Source organism: Rhinatrema bivittatum, chromosome 16, assembly GCF_901001135.1.
Source record: "Rhinatrema bivittatum chromosome 16, aRhiBiv1.1, whole genome shotgun sequence".
NCBI lineage: Eukaryota > Metazoa > Chordata > Amphibia > Gymnophiona > Rhinatrematidae > Rhinatrema > Rhinatrema bivittatum.
In genome coordinates, this window is record NC_042630.1 from 20,149,718 (window position 1) to 20,171,861 (window position 22,144).

Below are 22,144 nucleotides of genomic sequence, written 5' to 3' on the forward strand. Positions count from 1 at the left end.
GGGTCAGGGCGTCAGGAAAGAGGCCTCCCGCCCAGCTCTGGAAAGCGAGGCTCCCCTTTCCTGAGACGGAGACACCCCATGGCGTAGGCCCAGCCGTGCTGCAACCGCTGCTCCCTCCCCCAGACTCCTGTCTACGAACGACTGTAATATATTTCCCCCTTTTTTTTTTTTTTTCTGAAACATTATCTGCCCCTAGCCAGCTTTCCCCGTGGTAAGGAGAAGAATGTAGACCTGTGGGTATCCTCTTTCCTACCCCCTGCAGCTGTGGCGTCCTTGACAAGATCATTCATTCTCCCGGCTGTTAGGGAGAGGAGAGAGATGCCCAGCAGCCAGGATTAACCGCATCTGGGCCAGTTCTTGGCTTTCAAGGAGGAGCCGAGATACAGTTACCCTCGACCGACCCGTCAAGCAAGGGAATAACTTTCTTCTGAGGTTACCTGAGAACAGGCTGGGAGGGATGTGGGAATGAGAGTCAGAATATGGTTTGTACACCACGCCAATTAGCAGCCCTTTTGAAAGACTCTGTGTGCGGTACACGACAGCTGTGGGCATCCTCTATTAAGGCTCCCCTGCCACTTTCAGCCCCTGCCTTCTCTGCATTTTGCTGGCGTCTCCTCTGGTATTTTCAGCCCCTGCGCTCTCTGCCTTTTGCTGGAATCTCCTGTGCTATTTTCAGCCCCTGCACTCTCTGCATTTGCTGGAGTCTCCTCTGGTATTTTCAGCCCCTGCACTCTTTGCATTTGCTGGAGTCTCCTCTGGTATTTTCAGCCCCTGCACTCTCTGCATTTGCTGGAGTCTCCTTTGGTATTTTCAGCTCCTGCGCTGTCTGCCTTTTGCTGGAGTCTCCTCTGGTATTTTCAGCCCCTGCACTCTCTGCATTTGCTGGAGTCTCCTTTGGTATTTTAAGCCCTGCACTCTCTGCATTTGCTGGAATCTCCTGTGCTATTTTCAGCCCCTGCACTCTCTGCATTTGCTGGAATCTCCTCTGCTATTTTCAGCCCCTGCACTCTCTGCATTTGCTGGAATCTCCTCTGCTATTTTCAGCCCCTGCTCTCTCTGCATTTGCTGGAATCTCCTCTGCTATTTTCAGCCCCTGCACTCTCTGCATTTGCTGGAATCTCCTCTGCTATTTTCAGCCCCTGCTCTCTCTGCATTTGCTGGAATCTCCTCTGCTATTTTCAGCCCCTGCTCTCTCTGCATTTGCTGGAGTCTCCTCTGGTATTTTCAGCCCCTGCATTCCATGCATTCATTCTGCTGGAATCAGGAAGCAGGCTAGTTTGTGTGTCTTATAATGAAGAGGGAAGCTTAGGGGAAATGAATGGGGGCAAGTATCTTATAATGGGGGGACAGCAGGTCTCCATTTTATCCGCTCTTGGATCAGGCCATAAGTAGTGAGTTCATCTTTGTTTCAGAGAATGTTCGAAATGTGGACAATGGACATTTCTTACGGTGGCGACTGAACAGAAAGAGAAAACAGTAGGTAAACAGACTCCTGCTGAGGCCCTGTTCCACCACTGGCCCTCCGAAAATCCTTCCTTGGAGGCATCCCGGTCCTGGGGTTTGAGGAACCTCCGCGCTCCTTTCTGATTCCTTCCAGAACCAGTTTGGGTTTCATCGCTACTAAATGCACAAAAGCGTACGGGGGGGGGGGGGGGGGGGGGGACGGGACGGGACGGTGGTTGAGGGTTCAAGCCTTCTCTACCCTTAACCAGAGGAAGGAGCTGGCAATAAGCGCCCCCCCCCCCCCCCCCCCGGCTCCATCACATTTCCATGTTCTTATGGTTGGACAGGAACCCGGAGGGGGTGGAATGAGATCCCTCAGCGCGGGTCCACAGGAAGTCAGGGCCCGGGCCTACCTCAGGCCCAGCCGCTTCAGGCAACGGCTTTCCTTCTCCCCGCCAGGCAGCTGCAGTGAATTAGCGTTCATCTCTGGCAGAGAGGGCGCATTACCCCCCCCCCCCCCCCCTGTGCTCTCCAGTGCCTCCATTCTCACTCTCATCGGTTTCTCTTTCCTGTTCCAAAAGAGATAAGGCAGGCCTGCTTCATTAGCAGGGGGAAAAAAAACAAAACAAAAAAACTTTTGCCATTGAAGTCTTTGGGGTGAATGAGGTGAGGGAGAGCTTATTGAAGGGGTTTCCCTGCTGGTAAGCGGGCGAGGAACGTCTCTGCTGGAGAGACCAGTTTGCTCCGGGTGGTAAAGAGAGAGGTTGAGTCAGCTCTGGGCCTTTCTAGTCCGGTTTCCCCAGCTACGTCTTGGAGATCCTGCGAGTGCAAAGTATGAATCGGGTATTGAAAGGACAGGGCTGACTCACCTGCTCTTTGTCTTACAGGAAACCCGAAGCCAGACACGCAGGCAGGCATCCTCTCTTTGAAGCTGCAGCCTCCCACCTGTGTCTCTGTAACAGTCTCTTTGTATCCATCTGGGTTTTTTTGGGGTTTTTTTTTTTTGGTTAAGCCTCCGCACAGGGCTCTGGCCTGAGCGCTGGGCCACACTGGGGTCAGGTGTAGGGTGGGAAGGTAAGGGCGATGATTAGACAGGGCCTGGGCCTGGTGAGAGGGAGGAGAGGGAGGAGAGCATGGAACCGAGATAGGAGGGAAGGACTCTCAAGGACGAATACCAGGAGTAGGATGGATGGGAAAAGCCGCGGGATGGGGAGGGGGGGGGTTTCCCCAACTCTGATTCTCCTCTCCTTAAAATGCTTTGGAGAGATTTGCAATACTCGGGTCCCCCTTGCTTTTGGGAACTCGGGCTTGGAGGCGATGCACTGGGATGGACAAACTTCAACCGCTGGGGCTCTGTCTGCCCACAGGCCTGGCCTCGCCTGTCCCCCAACTGCATCGCTGCTGCTCCATACCCCAGTCCCCATATTGGGAGGGGAGCTTCTGGGCCACACTGGGAGGAAGGCTGTAGCCCTCTCTCTCACCCTCGCCCATAGCTTCCCCTCACATCACATTGGCAGATGCCTCTCTCTCTCTCTCTCTCTCTCAAAGCTCCCCTCTCTTATACTGGAAGTGGTGGAGGGTGGGGGCATCTCTATGACAGATAAAGCACAAACAGACCGACTGACCCGTCCAGCCTGCCCAGTTATCCGTCAGTGGGAGACACTGTCTCTTCCTCCATTCCAGCCCCAGTGCTCTCCCCTCTCTCAGAGGGGTCTCTCTTCCTCCCTTTTAGCCCCAGTGCCCCCTCTCTCCCTCACTGGGAGGGGTCTCCCTTCCTTCCAGCCCCCAAGCTCTCCCCTCTCTCCCTGCCTTTTAGCCCTGTGCCCCCCTCTCTCCCCTCACTGGGAGGGGTCTCTCTTCCAGCCCCCCTCTCTCCCCTCACTGGGAGGGGTCTCTCTTCCAGCCCCCCTCTCTCCCCTCACTGGGAGAGGTCTCTCTTCCTGCCTTTTACTTCACACCCATGTTCAGATGGGATCCCGGGGCAGGACAGGCCCCTCACAGCAGTTACAGCAGGGGCTCAGCTTCACCTCTGGGCTTTTATAGGTACCACAGACAAAACTGAAAACAGCTTTTGTGTCATGTCAGGCAGGGTGTGGTGCCAGGGCTGGGGGTGTTGGCGACTGCCAATTAAAACAGCACTGAGCACGAGGTACAGAGAGCGCCGCTTCCCCTCGGGGCTGTGGAGAACACCAAGGCCCTGTCAGAGGTTACAGGTTGGAAAACATTCTTTCCTGCTTTTTAAATCGCTGCAGCTTTTCTGTTTACATCTGGGTTTGCTTATTTACCCCAAAGCCCTTCTCTCCCCCCCCCCCCTCAGCAGTTTATTTTCCTTCACTTGCTCCTTCCCCTCAGTAGTCCCTGTATGAGGGTTTTTTTTTGCCCCCATTTTTCCCCGCCTGCTTTTCACGCAGCCCTCTGCAGTACCTGTAGCACTGGCATGCTGGGACCTGTAGTCCTCCCCTTCTCCCCCACGCTTCCTCGTTTACCCCACACACACAGGCCCGACATGATAAGGCATGCACGTGAAAGCGGGTGGCTCACAAAGCACGTGTCCACATCCCCCCCCCCTGTGCGCCCCATGCAACGTTTAAATGAGAAAGGAGTCGGCGCAGCCTACAAAAAGGGCGCGCTAGGGAGAAACGTGCACTGCTGGAGCGCAAAGGTTTGTTGCATCCGGCCCACGGGGGTCTAAGGTGTGCAGTCCTAGCAAACGTGCACTGCCTGCACGAAGTCACGGAAATCTGCAATGGCGCTGCTTACGAAAAGGAAAGGAAGCCCTCGCGGACCTTTAGCTAATCATCAAGATCCGCTCCACTAAGCCCTACATAAGATTTTTTTTTTTTGCTGTAACCCCAAACAACTAAATCTTATACCAATCTCCCTAAACAACCCTACCCTGCAAGGGGCACATTTATTGCAACGCTGCGGGACCACATTTTTTAGGTTTCGCACGTGCCCTTGACTGCGAAGAAACTTTACCTCCACAGCTGGAGTTAATTTTCCGGCAGAAGAAACGTGTGCTTTGGGTGCACTTTCCTGCATCGGGCAGTAATAGCTACTGTCTTCATTTGCATGCAAATTAAATGCGATGGGCGCGCACTTTTAGACACGCTGATCTCGCTGCACCGGATGCGATCATTCGGGCCGATACAGTACATCCCGTGGGAGAGCCGGCGCTCCGAGGCGAGTGCCCGCTCTCCCAACACGCGCCCAGTCCACTCTCCTGGGAGTGCGATCCAGTATTTAAATGAGGGCGTCCCTAGCGCCTCCTTTTTGACAGGAGCGGGGGCTGTCAGCGGGTTTGACAGCTGACGCTCAATTTTTCCGGCTTCGGTTCTCGAACCTGCTGACAGCCACGGGTTCAGAAAACGGACGCCGGCATAATTGAGCGTCCATCTTTCAACCCGCGAGCCGCCTGTCGATTTAAATTTTTTTTTAAATTTTGGGGCCTCCGACTTAATATCGCTATGATATTGTCGGAGGGTGTATAGAAAAGCAGTTTTTTTCTGTACGCTTTCCCGGTGCCGGCAGGAGTTAATTTCTGAGAGTAAAACGTGTGGCTTGGCTGCACATTTTGCTTTCTGGATCATGCGGGAATAACTAATAGGGCCATCAATATGCATTTGCATGTTGCGGGCGCTATTAGTTTCGGGGGGGGGGGGGGGGGGGGAGAGAGTTGGCCGCGCGTTTTCAACACGCTATTACCCCTTACTGAATAAGGAGTAAAGCTAGCGCGTCGAAAACGCACAGCCAAATGCAGGCTAACTGCGCTCCGCTGGAGCGCACTGTACTGTATTGGCCTGATTGTGTGTCTGAAACGTGCGCTAGGCTGGGCGAACCTTATTGCATGGGCCTGACGCTGTCCATAAATGGAGAGGATCCGCCTTTCTGTTGTGTTTTATTATCAAATAATTTAATTAGAAAAAAAAAAAATCAAAACATTGAACATGGTACTCACAAATTTGAACAACGTATATACAGGTTTTACACAGCTTCCTTTGCAAATGAAAGAAACCGAGCCAGCGACAGAGCGAGAAATTAAAAAAACAAAAAAAACACAGGGCGCTGGAAAGGCAGGGGCGAGGAGAGGTCACTGCGGTTTGAGTTTTCCATGCTGAGGGCTAATCTGTGCCCCCCCCCCTTCCCTCCGTTTCCGCCCGTGCAGGAGAGCGCATCCTGATTCCAGGAAGTTCGTTTCCCCAGGAAAGGGCTCGGAGTTGTGAACGAAGGCCGCGGATCGAGGGCCCCAGCGCACCCTTTCAAGATGGCGGCAGGAGGAGGAGGAGGAGAGCAAAGGGCTCGACGGCAAAAAAAAAAAAAAAAAATCAGCCACAGTGGCTTTCGGCAGCGCACGGGCAGCAGCGGAGCCACGGCCCAGGGGTGATAAATGCCCAACGTTGCCTGCAGCAAAACGGAGATGATCCAAAGTTTTGTATAATCTGAGCTAATCGGTCCTTCCTCTCGTACACTGACATAGCCAATGACGGCAGAAAAAGGCCAAATGGTCCAGCCAGTCTGCCCAGCACGTTGCTTACCGTCTTAACCGCCGGTACCTCCCCCTCCCCCCTTCTGTTATGGGTAGTAAGAGGACAGAAGGGCCCCCAAAGCGCTGCCGGGGGAGGGGTGAGCTGGTGAATCACTGCGGAGGCTGAGATAGGTTTAGCAGATTGTGTGGGGATGGCCCTAAGGAAAGCCATTTCAAATGGATTTAAAAAGGGGGGGGGGGCATTTTAGCCATGGAAATGTGCTTTTTATTTCCCACCGGTAAAAAAATACCGGGCCTATGCTAACACACGCTATTTACCCACGTATCGTGGAAGTGGATTCTGGTGGGGCAAGGGTCGGTGCTCATAACTATGCACCTCGTTTTGGATATTCAAAACTGCATGGGTTATTTTGCCTAAAAAAAAAAAAATGTACCTGGATGAAAAGCAGATGCAAATTTGTGCAGGTGCTTTGGGGGTAGGAGAGGACAATAATCCAAGGAAAACTACGCCACGTAGCTTTGACTTGACTATTGGTGCAAACCCCATGGGTAAAACTACCCCGTGGAGTTCGTATCAATGTGCTCAGTTTCCATCATTCACTCCATCTTGTTCTGTTTCTAAGGGGAAAGTAGGAAGTGAAACCAGAGCCAGTTCACTGCCTGGCCACGCTTTGCATTCTGGGATATTCCGCCATCTTCCTCCTCCTCCTCCTCTTCTGAGTTAGAGAAGACAAGTCCCAGAACAGAGGTGGAAATGATAGGAATCCTCACAAGGGAGGAAATTAAAAAAAAAAAAAAAGTGTTATCTTTAAACACAGTTCTCATTTGGTCACAGCGTACAGAGAAAGGCACCATAGCAAGAAGTTGTATCTCCATTTTCCGTCTAGGGTAATGTTCTTCTTGATCGATAAAAGTCCACAGGAAAAAAACATTTTGGCTTTCACAAAGTACTCATTTACAGTTCCCAGTTCATAATTTGGTTCACGGAGAGATAGGAGAGGCCTTCAATATGAAGACCAAAGGGAATTAAACACGAAATAACAAACCAAAAAAAAAAAAAAAAGCTTAAATGTACAACAAAGCTAGGCCTGGGGCCCGCTGTCACCCAGTTATGATGTCACTTCCTGCTCTGCCGAGAATGTCACTGCTGCTACGCCACTAAAGGTCCATTTGGCTTCAAGTAGCAGGAAGGGAGCGGTGGGGATTCTTCCCCTGTTGCCTCCCCTTCAACGTTTCTCATCATGGTGGAGAGGGAGAGAGAGGGGCCGTGCCATAGCAGCTGATGCTTCCTTTTTCTGTCCCTGGGCACAAGCTGCCATCCCCGATGTATTGTCCAAACCCTTTCCCCTCAAAACTCTCATTAAATCAAGAAATAAAGAGCAAAAATAACTCGGTTAAGAAAATAAACAAACAAAGAATAAAAACAACACACCCCAAGAAACATTTTCAGCATCTTGAATTAATAAAACATCTCCCATCCCTACCTCCCAGATTCTTACGGGGCGGAGCAGAGACAATTTTATTTGTGGTGGTGGGGGGGAAGTGGGGGGTGTTGGGTATTAAGGAAAGAGGAAGAAAGACAGAGGCGGGTACTTGAAGTAGGGTCCCCAGGTGATTGATGGGTTATTGGAGAGGGTCGGAACCCATTTTGAATTTCACCCTTGGTGCATGCTGGGACTTGTAGTTTGTGCCTTAAAGAAAAGCCAAAACGTTCAGGTCTCTTGCAACGCAATGGAGGGGGTGGGGGGAGTTAAAACTACGACTGGCTCAGCCTGTACCTCAGGGGACACCACCCCACTATCCCACTGGTCTACGCAGTGTACAGGAGAGGCCTAAGATTAGCGCAATGGGGCTGAGAAGCGGGGAAAAGCCGGGCTCTGCTCCTTCGTTTCCCCCTGACACTCCGGTGTGACCTCTCAGGCCAGTCACTTTATCTCCCGTTGCCCTGGGAACCCACTTAAGTTGCAGGTGCTTGGGGGAAGGGACTTGCTGTACCTGAATTACTAAACAATGCTGTAAGCCACCTTAAGCATTATTTGGAAAAGTGGGCTAACCCTCCCCCCCCCCCAGATTATAAAAACTAAAAATTGTATTTTATTTTATCCACTCCCCACCTGTGGAATAAAGTCAGGCCGTCCTTTCCAGGGAAAGGGGGTCTTCCCCCAGCCTCGTCCCCCTTCCATCTCCAAAACAGAAGGAAGCAACAATGGGAGCCAGCAAAGAGCCCTCGCTCCCTCCCCCACCGAGATGCTGCCCCCTTACCACAGGGGCCCCTGCGCACGCCGATCTAGTCCGGAATTTGCCCCATCGCAGGCAAGGGCTGAAGTCAATCAGGATCCAGGCAGGCAACGGGGCAAAATCAGGACCGGAGCAGCCTGGTCAGTTGTGCTGGGGAGGGAAGTGGCAGCCTTCTCCCCCCCCCCTCCCAAATTTAAGATGCCTCCAATGCCTTTTCAGCATGGCCAAAGTGCTCCCCCCCCCCCACTCCTTCCTCAGAGCCGGGGGGGGGGGGGGGAGGCATACTAAGATAGGGGGAAGGCAAGCATGCACGTAAATCTCCCCAACCGCAGGAGCCCAGCTGGAGGGGGGGGGGGGAGAGAGGACACGCATGGTGGTGGTGGTAGTGCTGGTGGTGGTGGTGGGGACACAGGAACCGTCTCCCCTTTCCTCCCTTCTCCGTCAGTACCGCACCGCGGCAGGCGCTTTTCCCTGCGACTGCAGGAGCTGGATGCCGGCAAGGATCTTTTTTTGGTGGCCAGCCAGCGTCACCCCGACTCGGAGGAGGTCTCTGAGGAGGGAAGAGAGAGAGAGAGAGAGAGAGAGGGAAAGCAAAAACAAAAAAAAAAGAATGTTTAATTCAGTGCCTTCAAAAATGTCTCTTCCCATCCCCCGCACCTCCCCTCCGCCCCCTGCCCCTAGAAACATTGAACCACCTAAATAAAAAACACATTTAGCTCAGATGCCGCCTGCGCAGAGCAACAACTGGATCGATCCGAGCCTGCTGCTAGCCTTTAAAATATTAAAGTTACCATAAAAACAACAACAACAACAAAAAAAAACCACAACTAAATTCAATACTGGGAAGCTCAAGCTCTATTTATTCATTTCTTTATTTCCTTAATATGGAAAACATTCCCTAGACTCCTAAAAGGGAACTGTTTCCTCCAGCTGCTCGGCCACTCTCTCCCTCCGCTGCGTTCATATTTCGTCAGGCCGGCCCTATTCGGGGGTTTGTTTTTTTTTTTTTGTACGCAGCGTTTTCCCAATTGCAGACAGGCGTTTTCAGCGGCTCGCAGCACCCCTGCCGTCCCTTTCAGCTACTAAAATGGGTCTTCTTCTTAGAGGGGGCGAGGCTGACACCCCCCGCACAGGCTGGCAGGAGAGGAGCTGCGCAGCATTTGCTGCTTACGGCTGCTGCTCTTCCCTTCAGGCTCAGCCTATCCAGTTGGGTACCCAATCTTTGCCAGCTACAACAGGCGCCCAAATTGCGATTTAAATTTGACTCGATTCTAATTTCCACGGGCTTTTTTTTTTTCTTTTACAAAAAGCTTGTACTCTGTACAAGGGAGGTAGAAGTAAAGGGATTTGTTTCTGTAAAATGCATTAATACAGTAGGTTTTATTGCAAAACCAATGCAAGGAACGGGAACTTTATAGCCAGTGATTGTTGTAATTCAATAAAAAAAAAATAAAAATATATTTAACACATCAAGAAGCAGCTTCTCCCCTGAGGGATCCCCAGCACCTCCCAGCACCTCCCTGCAAGTCCATCCTCCTGAAGCTTTCGGCCAATGCTGGACTGCGGTAACCCTAAGGCTAACGGCCCCAGCCTCCTCAATACAACCCTCTGAAAGCTCTGCAGCCATCCCCTTCCCTGGCTCGGGGATGGTGGTAGTGGGACGTTAATGCCAACCAAAAAAAAGGGGGATCTTACTCTGCAGAGATCTGACTGATGACTTCGAAGGAAGTGAAGCCGGCGTTCAGGAAGTTCTCTTCGTAGCGACCCATCTTGATGGCCTGAAGCCACTCACCCACGGAGCCGAAGGAAGAGTAATGTGGCACTCGCTGGTCCAGGAGGGGATGAGACGGCCTAGGGGGGCAGGGAGAGAAAAATCAGATTTAAGCCCTCCTTGCTATGCCGACAATGACACCTTCTAGCCTGTATGAGAGAGATAACATGGACATCTGGTGGTGTCTCTTCCCCGAAGAGCTTACCCGTGTTCTGCATGAGGGAAGGGAGGTTAAGTGACTGCCTTGAAGCCATGTGGTGTTGGGTGGAAGTATGTGCAGTGTGGGGGAGGGGGGGGGACGACTGCCCTGTGAGGCGCAGTCAAGTCAGCCTGGATACTGCCAGGAGTGCTCTCGGGCTGTAATATGAGGAAGCGAACGGGGCACGTCTTCCTATTGCACACCTGGACAAGAATGAGGATGTGGAGATAGGGAAGGCAAAAGGAGAGAGAGAGAGAGAGAGATGGAGGGGGCTGATATACAAGGACATGGTGTACAGGGCAGGTATCCATTTCCATCTGGTTCAAATCAAGATTGCTAGCAGTGTAATTAAAGTACCTTCATCTCCTGGGGCTGGCGGTATCACAAGGGCCGTTCACACGCCAGTTGTGACGCCTCCCATGCTCTGCCCCCTCTCCAAAGCCCCGTGTCTGTCCTCCTGCCCAACTCTGACCTGATGCTCTTCCAAACTTGGTGGGGGGGGGGGGGGGGTACCAAACAGCTCAACAGTGAGAGGCCGAGCCAGTCCTGGTGTTTTCCACCCACTGCATGCTGGGGGGATTCGTAGTTCTGCCTTCTTAAGAAATGAACTACAAGTCCCAGCATGCCCCCGATCTTGCGGAACTCCTTACCACCTTCCACGGGACTCGCTCCAGAGCTCCCATCCCTCAGCAAACTGGTGAAAACCTGGCTCTCTGAAGCAGCCTTCAACTCTGACCAGTAACACGAGTCCTATGAAAGCTCTGTACGTAGCACCTACATCCTTTCCACTGGACACTCAGCGCTAAATTTAGGAACCTAGAGTTCCATATTCAGGCACTGTCCAGACACGCAAAGTTAGCCAGATAAACGTTGGAGGAACACGCGATGGTGAGGCTGCTAACTAGAACCGGCTAACATTAAGACAGCTCTCTGGCTTGCGCCCCCCAGGACACCCCTAACTTATGGGTCGGCCAGAATTCAGTCGGAGGAGTGCCCATCACTTCCTTCAGCTGGCTAACATCCGAGCTATAAATGCTTTTGAATAGAGACCTTCTTGTCTCAGTAGGAAACTAAATTTGAGAAGCCTAAAAAGTGGGGAGTTAGGAGGGGGAGAAGAGGTAGGAGCTCAGCACAGACTGTCAGAACTGCACCTGATTTAGGAGCCTGATCTGGCACATGAAGAGCAGGCCTAAATTACGTGAATTTTCAGCTGAAAACTTAGGCCGCTCAGTCCGACTGAAAAACAGGAGCCCAACTTAGGAGGTCAGCTTTTTTTTTTTTTTAATCTTGGTCTCGGTATCTAAGGTCAAGCACACTGCTGTCGCACAATCTGAGCTCTCCTGTTGGGAGAATGTGCCATAAACCAAGGAAATGAAGAGTAAAGATGAACCTCCCCGAGTGTAAACCCAGGGCCCACTCAGCCTTCTCCCTCGCTGATCTGGAAACCCCAAGCGGTATCAAGAGGGTCAGCGGGGAGGAAAGGAAGGCCGAAACGGTCCCGTGGGGGGGAAAGGTGGCACCAGGGTCTGCATCACTTAAGATGGAAACATCTGGGCAAGCGCAGCCAGCGCCGCGCCGAGCCTCATCCTCCTTTCCTGCCCTCCAAACCGCCCACGCTCACCTCGTGTTTGACCTCCGCTCCTCCCCCCGCCCCCGCTCTTACGGGTAATGGAAGGAGGAGCCCGGCGCCGAGCTCAGGGAAGACTTTTATCATTGGAAGAGGCCGAGAAACCCACAGGCGGCGCCGGCGCACAAGAGAGAGCCCCCACCCCCGAGCACACAGGCACGCACGCCAAAAAACATACAGCACACGCAGGCGAAGGTGCACGCGGACACCCGCAGGACCCACACCTGCGCGCAAAGTGGGCCCGCCCGAGCGCGCACGGGGGGGGGGAAAAAACCCCGCGCGCGCCAAACCGGATGCCCCCGCGCACGGTCCCGATGCCCGCTCGCGTGCGCACTCAGGGACGCGCCGGCAGACAGCCTCGCCCAGCCGCGCACGAGGGCTCAAGGCGACGGCGTGAGAAGCCACGGCGGGAGCGGGGGAGGGGGGACGGGTGGGGCGGTACCCGGCGCAGCTTCTCCAGCCTCCTTACCCGCCGTTCTCCCGGGAGACGATCTTCAGGCTGGCCGGGTTGCGGATCAGCTTGTCCAGGGCGCTGACCACCTGGGGAAAGCGCGGACGGGCGTTGCGGTCCTTCTGCCAGCAGTCCAGCATGAGCTGGTGCAGCGAGGTGGGGCAGTCCGGGGGTGGGGGCAGGCGGTAATCCTGCTCTATGGCATTGATGACCTGGGAAACGAAGGGAAGGCGAGAGAGATTACAGGTCCTGCCAGCAAAGATCCTATCCCCTTTATCAGTACAATTCCCGCCCCCCGTTCAGGAGACGCTGTCCCCTTTTATCCAGGACAGATTTCCGGTCAAGGTAACATGCGAGATCTAGTGACCCCCCCCTCCACGTTACCCGCTTCAGTTCGGCAGCGCCCCCCAGAGGTTCTCGCTCCGCCTCCCTCTTCCCAGAATGCTCTGGGTGCAGGTCTGGGTGGGTGCAGAAATGTCCCTTTAAAGCAGGAAGAATGGCACGTGGCACGTCTTCATCCAGTGCTGCCCAAACTGGGGTCTACGGGCGCAATCGAACTCACTAAACGAGGTCTCCCTGACAACCGTGTCCCACTGAAGCAGACCGCGGATACCCACGTTCAGTGACGATTATGCCCTTGGCGTGGGGGGTGGATGGTATTACTGGGTGGCCATCTTAGGTCAACCGAACAGGCCAATCCCATCCTGGTTTTTGTTTTGCCCCATTGCATAAAAGGATTTGTAGTTCACTTTTTTTTTTTTTTTTTTAAGGAAATCAATGGGAAAATCAGAACCACACCTCCATGAGTGCAACGAGGCAGAGCCAGTCGGCCGTAGTAACCCTAGGGGAAGATGAAGGAATGGTAAAATTCCAGGCCAGGCCCAAGGATTCAGAGGTAACGGCCGTGCACTTTCATACGAAAGGTCCTCGATTCGATTCCCGCATCGGGTCTTCTGCCCCTCAAGTGGGCAGGGACTAGGGATTCTGCGGAAGCAGCACTCACAGCCCCTGGAGGGGTGAGAGTCATGGTCATCTTTAAAAGGGCAACTACCTGTGGCCGGATTTAGAGCCCACACTACGGGGATCCGGAAGGAGTCCTGTTGCATAGCCCCACCCCAGGACTGTCACTGCAACGACCCCAAACTAGGGACAGCAGGAGGGGGGGGGGGGGAGTAAGCGCCTTTAAAATAGCAGAAAATCCCCCCCCCCCCCGTGGTTGTGGACGAGGACTCCTGGCAACAAGATCCCAGTATCGGTTCCTACGGAAAAACAAAAATAAAATTCTATCGGGCGGCGCGCTGGACACCTACGTCCTGATTCGACATGTCCCAGTAGGGCCTCTCTCCAAACGACATCACTTCCCACATGACGATGCCGTAGCTCCAGGCGTCGCTGGCGGAGGTGAACTTCCGGAATGCGATGGCCTCTGGCGCTGTCCAGCGGATCGGGATCTTCCCACCCTGCGGGGGGGAAGGGAGGGAGAGACAGAAGCCGTTATATGCGCGTGATCCCGCCCAAGGCTGCGGACGTTGGAAGATGAGCCCAAGCTGGGTCCATTTACGCGGGATCGAACGTCCCTGCAGGGATCACACGGGCCACCTTAATATTTAATTTATTTATTTAGACATCGTATATACCGTCGTCCCATGTAATGATCACAACGGTTTACAAGGTGACATTAAACAAAGATTGGGGACGGGTGGTAATCACAGGTAGGCACTGATATCTATCAAGTTAAATTTCCTGATTCACTGTCTAGTACGTGTGTCGGTGTACGTCTGATTAAATCGATACGATAGTTTTTTCACATCTTAGTCGGTGGGTTGCTTTGAAAATCTCGCCTTCTTTCGTACGTTTTGATTGTTATCTTTTATCCTTCTTGTCGCCGTGGTTCCGTATATTCCAATGTATCTAGGTCAAATTATAAGCATTCCTGAACAGCCACGTCTTCAATTCTCGTTTAAATCTCTTTCCATCCGGTACGAAATGTAATGTCTCGGGCAGAGAATTCCAGAGCGCTGGACCCGCTATGGCGAATACTCGATTTCTTATTTGCGCCGGTTGTGCGCTCCGTGTTGCGGGAATAGTCAGTAGTCCTTCGGGGGTAAGGGCATAAGAGATTTCATCCCCTTCAGGAGGAAGGTATTCTTTATTCAAAACATTGTGACTGGACTTGGGGGGAAAAAAATCGCCATGCTAGGGGGGGCAGACCCCCTCCAGATCTGGAGGTCTGAAAGGAATTAGGGAGGATGAGTTGCCTGCATCCCGTTTGCGCCTTCCTCTGAAGGTGGATGAAGTCTATTGATGGACCTCCAGCCTCCACCCAACCAGTAGTGGGAACTGCGTGGGGTTACTTTTGTTAGAATTCAGGTCATCGCCGGTGAGGTTAAAACACTCATCCTCAGGCCGTTTGATGGATGTTTCCTGGTGACCGTTCAACAGAGCTTTGTGATGGTGGGGGTGGGGGTGGGTGGGACCTAATATACCGGGTACGGAGGCCCCAGAATCATTTAATCACGTTAAGACGGGCAGTTAAGATAGCCCGTTCTCTAAGAAACCAAGGGCAAGTAAGGATTATATCGTAGTAAAGACCTCATGGATCCAATTAAGCTGCCGGAGGAGGTGCCGGCGGTGGATGAATTATTGAGATGTGCTAATTTGGATGACAAATCACGTTGGTGGAAACGGGAGACAGAACAGGCACCAGATAAGACAGCTTATAGCATTGAAGAAAAAACGCCACCCCGCCTTCACCCAGCAGTTTAAGCAGGAGTTAGTGCGCTCACACGAAAAAGTGAAAGGAAAGCAGGGAACGGAAGAAGAGTGCAAAAGGTGGGAGGCGTACAAATTCAAAGAGGCCATTTTTACAGAGAGAAAAAAAAGACAAAACTTAAGCCCTCCGAGCCACTGGAAAAAGGAAATACCAAAATAGGCCCCCCCCCCGGCCGGGGAGCGAAGTCCTGCGAGCATTCTGCAGCGCGATTTCTCAGACAAAAGTCACGGAGAGACCTTCAGGAGCGGACGTGCTGGAGGAGGGGGCTGAAGAGAGCGAATCTTTTTTTTCCCCCCTTTTACTGGACTGGGGGTGACTGTGGCGGAGCATCTTACCCACCTGGTTTCCAATCCCTGCCCTCCAGCGGGTGCCGATTAAGCGCCCGCCGCAGGTCTGGCGAAAGCAGGAATTCGCTGCTTCGTTAACTGAAGGCGAAACGCCCAGCCCGGGCCCCCAGCAATTCTCGACGGGCGAGTTACTAGCGCAGCCTGTTCTGGTGCAGGTGCCGGCTCGTTTGAAAGCGGGCTGGACTATTTGGTCCTGCTTCGGTCTGGGTTTTAGATTGGGATAAGGGGCCTGAGGCTGTGGGCCCACCTCACCTGGCAGTGCAGTAACTGACCTGGCTAAAGGTGATGCTGCGTTGCTGGTCCTGCGTCCGCTTGCTGCCTGGCACGCTCGGTCACGATGTGCCTGCCGACGGGGTTGAGGGGCACAAGAGTCCGTCAGGAGCGACTCTGGAGTGATTCTGGTTTTTCTTTTAAGGGATTGATGCCAAGTAACTGTGCTGGGTAATTTGAAATCTCAACCAAGGCCAGTGCTGGGGGGCAGGCAGGCCCCTAAGGGTCGATTACTTGCCCAATGTTATTCAAACTTGTCTCTCAGACCAACGGGGGAAACTGATAAAGCAATTCGGAGTCACTTTGTGCTGCCCACACTCAGCTTTAATTTACCGTGGGAGGGCGCGGGGGAATTAAGCAGGTTGAAGCCCTGGCAAATCTGGCTGAACGTCTGCAAGCGATAAAGAGAGACGGGGTGACAGGAAATGGGCCGGAACCAAATAAATGGGCCGGAACCGAATACTGCGAAAGCAGGGGCGACCTGGCTTTCTAAAGAGAGTCGTTCAGGAAGGGGGCACGGGAGCCTGGGAGCTCAGAGTGACAGTGGATGGACAACAATCCCACGTAGGTCGGGCAGCAGTGCGTGTCCGGTTTCATCAGTTCTGGCCACCCGTTGTGAAAAAGATTTGGTGAGAATCGCACCTGCACTAGTTTACCAGTAGACGAGGCTACGGGTCTGCCGCGGAGAGGCCAGCGTGGTCTGCGGACCGTTCCGAACGCACTACAACGGTCCCGTATTTATCAGCCGATCTGCACTGTAGAATTCAGAATATACGTTTCAGCCGTCAAGGCTTGAAGAGGCTGGGGTGCAGGGGACCTTGTGCTGCTATTTGCGTAACCGGGCGCTGAGCTGTTCTTGGGGGGGGATCGTTATTTTGTTAAGGTTGTGTGTTAGAAGAGGAGAAGAGAGCTTTCCGGTGCTCTGTCCCAAAATTACGGAATAGTCTTCCAATAGAGATGCGTTGCTCCGAAGATCGGAACACTGAAGACGTATTTGGAAGACATTTCTATGTTGCAACATGTTTTTTTTAAATATTCTTTTTAGGTTTTTTTTTTTAACAAGGAAGACCATCCAAGAGCAGTTAATAAATGGGGGCTATGGTAAATAGAGTAAGAAGGCAATCTTTTTAGTGCTTGTGCGGATGTGTTTGGTTGTTGAGCTGGTGGTTGATGATGTTATTGCTGTAACTCCCCATGTGCCCCTGATGGATAAAGAAGAAAGTGAGGCGGGAAGAGGACCCAGGCTGCAGTGCTGGCCCAGCCGTGGTTGCCCCGGCATTCTGCTTGAAAAGAGGCCCTAGGTCCCAGCATGCCTCGGGAGCGGGAGCTGACCTGCCTGCGGCAAAGGGATTGTCTGGCGATTCCTGTCTCTCCCCCCCTACCTTCCCCCGGCCAGCGGCTCCCCCATAACGTACCAGTGAGCTGGTGTAGGTGGGGTCCGAGGAGTTCTCCTCCAGGAACCTAGACAGGCCGAAGTCCGAGACTTTGCACACCAGGTTGCTGTTGACAAGGATGTTGCGGGCGGCCAGGTCCCGGTGGACGTAGCTCATGTCGGAGAGGTACTTCATGCCCGAAGCAATGCCCCGCAGCATGCCCACCAGCTGGATGGGTGTGAACTGCCCGTCGTTCAGCTGCGGAACACAAGAGAGGCGTAAAAACCCTGAAAACGCCAGACCCTTTATCTGGGCTCTCCCCTCCTCAGGAAAGGGGCTTGCACGGCACCAAAGTGCGGTCAATATAAGGTCACAATAAAGGCATTCATGAGATACGCAAGTCCCTCACCCTTCACTTGTGAGGCTTACAGTTTTTCTCCACTTTCTCTTAAGATGGTCAACACTTCAGCCTCAGGAAGACCTCTCAGCTGGGAGACAAGTGGTACATCTATACCCACCTCCCGTCCTGGCGTCTACCCTAAATCTTTCCTGCTTTAATGTGGAGCCCCGTTACTGCTCGGCCTGTTCCCAGGGCAGCCCGATCGCCTTCGGGACCTTCTCGTGTTCATGAAGACAGCCCTCAAAGCCAGTCTCCTCTGTAGGTGGAGAAACATTTTTGGTTCCTAGAGCCCTTCCCGCCCCGCGCGACTCACCCTGAGGAAGGAGTCCAGGGCCCCGTTCTCCATGAACTCGGTGATGATCATGACGGGGCAGCTGTTGGTGATGACCCCTTCCAGCCGGATGATGTTGGGGTGATCAAACTGCCCCATGATGCTGGCCTCGCTCAGGAACTCCCGTCGCTGCTTTTCCGTGTAGCCGCCCTTCAGCGTCTTGATGGCCACGCAGTTCTCCTTCTTGCCGGGGACCTTCAGCCGGCCGCGGCACACCTCGCCGAATTCCCCTGGATGGTGGTGGGGGACGGGAGGGAGAGAGCTGTGAGGAACGTCCCGTAAGGGGCGGCAAGAGAGTTCCCAAATAAAAAAAAGTTTCTTTTTCTCTGGCCCTGCTTTATGCCTCCTCCCTCGCTCACTGCCCCTCCTCTCTCCCCTCACCTGTCTCTCCCTCATCCCTCTCCCTCCTCTTTTATTCACCATCTCTTCCCACTTTAACCCCCATTACCCCTCTCCCTCCTACGTCCCAAGGCCCACCCCTAAGCACCGGGGATGCCACCTGCATCCTAAAATCCAGGATGCGACTCAGCCGCTGCCCTCCTGCCCGCCCCCTTGTGGAATCCTCACCTGCCCCAATCACCTCCTCGATCTTCACGTAAGACACGTCGATCTCTTTGGCAAACTCCCGCACGGCTTCGTTGGGGTCCTCGTAGGTGAAGGGGTCGATGTAAACCTTGGTGGCTGGGTAGAGGGGAGGATGGGATGTAAACCAATCATTAAAACCAATACCCTGAGAACCTATTAATAACCTTCTGCCTCTCTCTGCGCAAGGGAGCCAATGCCCCTCCCCCCCCCCTCCCCCAGGCAGGAGCAGTTTCTGCTGCCTCTGGGCGGCCAACAGCCCCTCTGCAGGTGAGTGTTGGGGAGGGGTGCGCGGCCCAGATAACGTCGGAGATCATCCGATCACCGGTGCCGCAGGGAACTGGGGGTGGGTGGGGGAGGGTAAGGTCCGCCCCCTCACGAGGGGGGGGGGTCAGAAGCCACTCTCCTCTGGCCCCTGTCCAATGGAGCTGTCAGGAAACCCAGCCCCTGGCTCTGGGTACTTACTATGGCCGATGAGGTATTGGCTGTGTTTATCCGAGTACTCCGGCTCTCTCCCGTTCCCCTGTTTCCTGCACAGAACAATAGGGCAGCAGAAAATTCCTCAGCGTTTGTTTTGGCTCAAGAGCAGAGATTTTGAATTTTTATTTTTTTTTAAAACTTTGATTTCTGTTTAATAAAAAGGCTACAAAACCAAGAAATGACATCTCGCGTCCCCCTCCCCACCCGGAGCACCTGGAGGGGGAGGGGGGCCTCAGGGATCTACCCCCGTGGGATGGCTTCCGGGCTGGCCCTGTGGTGCTTTGGCCACTCCAGCTTACCCCGGGGACTGGCGGCTAATGCCACAGGCGCTGGGGCCACGAGTCCCAAGTATCTCTGGGGCAGGAGGTTTAAAAAATAAATAAGTAAAATAAATAAACGAAAGGGAGGGGGGGGGAGGGGTCTGCCGGCTCAGCGGCTGCGCACTGCCACGCGCCATAATTGGGTTCAAGTCCCAGCTGGGGTCTTCTGCGTCCCAGCTCGGCGGCCCGGATTTCGGGCCCATGGTTGCAGGCTTTCGGCGGGAACCACGGTGCCCACCCCCACCCCACCCCCTCGGCCGGGATGACCTAGGAAATAAGGGGAGAGAATATTCCTGAGCAGGCGGCAAAAATGAAGGCTCGAGGGTGCCAGATCCCGGCCCCTGGTTCTGACTGAGCTGGAAGCCAAAAGGAGGAAACTGCCAAGTGGGAAAAAAAAAAAAAAAATGTAAAAAGGGGGCAAAGGTGAGAGGGTGGGAGAGCGTGCGCGAGGGTGAGCAGGAAGAGGTCGGCCAGCGTGAGAGAGCGAGTTCGTGGCGGACTTTGGGTGTGCATGCGTCCGCACGGGGGGGGGGGAGGGGACGGGACGGGATACGAGGACGTAAAAATGTGTGCGTGTGAGTGAGCGTGTGTGTGTGTGGGGGGGGGGAGGCCTCTCCCCCCCCCCCCCGAATCTCTCCCTGTCCTCTGCCATGGTACAAGGGTCACTCAGCCAGGATGTGCCCATCCCAGGGGCCCAGCAAACCAGCGTTCGGCCTCGGGACAACAACACCCACCCCCTCCCCCGCCCCAGTCACCCGCGTCACTCACCTGATGCACACCACGGCCACGACGATCACCGCCATCACCAGGACCACGCCCACGGCGGCCGTGCCCGCAATCAGCGCCACCTGGTCTTCCTGCTCATTGCTCTCTGCCGGGAGGGGGGGGGGGGAAGCAGCCCTTGGTTACAGGACACGGGACTCGCACACGCAAAAAAAAACCAAAAACGTTCTTCGTGGAGGGAAGGGGGGTGGGGGTGATGCATTCAGCAAGCCGCTGGCAACCCAGATCCCGGGCCAGTCAGTTCACCCCAACAATGCCCCAGCAGCAAACTCATGAAAGAACCCAGCAGGACGGAATAATGCAGCAGTAAATACAACGGCCAATGCACGCCTGGAAGATTTCTCTCAACTTCCATTAAAAAAAATAAAAAATCTCCAAAGCACCCTAAATCCTGGCTGCAGACAAGGTGCAGGTGCATTGCACGATCCTAGAACAGGTCGCGGATCAGCCGGGGAGGGGAGGTTTGCAGAGCTAAGGGGAGAACACAGGAGGTGAGATCCGCCCTGCAGAGGAAATCCTCCCATTCACAGCAGTCCAGATGTGCCCCCGAGAGAGCCTGCTGGAAATTTGCTGCGGGATTTAAAAACTCGCCCCCAGTTCTCTCTCCAGGTAAGCTGGTGGGGGGGGGGGGGGGGGAGGATGTGGCTGCTGATGCTCAGATTGAAAAATCCTGGGGGGCGGGGGGGGGCCCAGCCTTCCGACAGCTTCCAGGTCAGGGCTCGGCGCACCCTCGCGACCACCCAGCGAAGCGCGCGCCTGTCCACGCAGAGGTGCCCGGGAGGCCTGCCAGTCACCGCCTCGGTTCTAATCCCAGCTCTGCCACTGATCCGCTGTGTGTGTGTGTGTGTGTGTGATCTCTGGGGTGGGGGTGGGGGTGAGTCGCTTTATCTCCCTCTGCCTCGGTTCTAATCCCAGCTCTGCCACTGATCCTCTGTGTGTGTGTGTGTGTGTGATCTCTGGGGTGGGGGTGGGGGCGAGTCGCTTTATCTCCCTCTGCCTCGGTTCTAATCCCAGCTCTGCCACTGATCCGCTGTGTGTGTGTGTGTGTGTGTGATCTCTGGGGTGGGGGGGGGGGGGAGGGGCGAGTCGCTTTATCTCCCTCTGCCTCGGTTCTAATCCCAGCTCTGCCACTGATCCTCTGTGTGTGTGTGTGTGTGTGTGATCTCTGGGGTGGGGGTGGGGGCGAGTCGCTTTATCTCCCTCTGCCTCGGTTCTAATCCCAGCTCTGCCACTGATCCGCTGTGTGTGTGTGATCTCTGGGGTGGGGGTGGGGGGAGGGGCGAGTCGCTGTATCTCCCTCTGCCTCGGTTCTAATCCCAGCTCTGCCACTGATCCGCTGTGTGTGTGTGTGTGTGTGTGTGATCTCTGGGGTGGGGCGAGTCGCTGTATCTCCCTGTGCCTCGGTTCTAATCCCCGGCTCTGGCACTGACCCTCTGGGTGTGACCTCAGGGGAGTGGCTTCATCTCCCCGCGACTGAGTTCTAATCCCCGGTTCTGTCACGGACTCTCCATCCGCGAGGGTCAGGGTTTCCGGGTTCCTGCTCCCTTCCCATTTTACCTTCGTTCTGGGTCTGAAAGTATCTGTCGTGGCTGAAGCTCCCGTAGCCGGCCTCGGTCCTGGCCCGCACCTGCACCACATAGATGGTTCCCTTCCTCAGATTACTCAGGTGCACCTTGTTCTCTGTCGTCTTCATAAACATGGTGGTGCTTTTATCAACACCCTGGGTGGATTCAAAGAGTAAATATATATATATATATATAAAATGAGAAGATGAAACTCTTGAATTCCCTTTTCCTGTGAAGCAGCAGTACAAGCAAAAATCTACATTTTTTTTTAAAGTGAAATACACACAGAGGCAAATCAGTTATGTCTCATACCAACTTTTACTTCATTCCCTGAAAGAAGTTTTACTCTCTAAGTTTCCGAAGGTTTCGCCTGCTTAGCCACTCCTGTCTTCATGAATCTGAGTGAATCAGGAAATTTGTCAGAGAACCCCCCCCCCAAGCAACCCCACCCAACCCCAGGCTCTGCACCAAATACAGCACGGACAGCTGAAGAGCGGATCCTCATCAGAGCCCCATGCAGTCATCACACTGATACGCGTAAAGCATGAATACAGCACGGACAGATGAAAAGATCAGAGCCTCATGCAGGCATCACATAAATACACATAAAGCACGAATAAATCATGGACAGCTGAAGAGCAGATCCTCATAAGAACATAAGAAATTGCCATGCTGGGTCAGACCAAGGGTCCATCAAGCCCAGCA

The 22,144-nt window shown here is 53.9% G+C and overlaps 1 protein-coding gene across 1 annotated transcript in view; it reads right to left on the minus strand.

Moving 5' to 3' along the window:
* Positions 1-5,324: 5,324 nt before the first annotated feature.
* EPHB4 (EPH receptor B4) overlaps positions 5,325-22,144 on the minus strand; it is a 48,877-nt gene continuing 32,057 nt past the window's right edge. The window contains exons 7-16 of the mRNA XM_029580749.1: positions 21,432-21,594; positions 19,860-19,962; positions 18,757-18,821; positions 18,277-18,390; positions 17,692-17,939; positions 17,021-17,236; positions 13,526-13,675; positions 12,234-12,427; positions 9,863-10,018; positions 5,325-8,717 (exon numbers count right to left, since the gene is read on the minus strand). Coding sequence (XP_029436609.1) covers positions 8,609-8,717; positions 9,863-10,018; positions 12,234-12,427; positions 13,526-13,675; positions 17,021-17,236; positions 17,692-17,939; positions 18,277-18,390; positions 18,757-18,821; positions 19,860-19,962; positions 21,432-21,594 — 1,518 coding nt within the window. The 3' untranslated portion in view covers positions 5,325-8,608. The remainder of the gene's footprint in view (positions 8,718-9,862; positions 10,019-12,233; positions 12,428-13,525; positions 13,676-17,020; positions 17,237-17,691; positions 17,940-18,276; positions 18,391-18,756; positions 18,822-19,859; positions 19,963-21,431; positions 21,595-22,144) is intronic.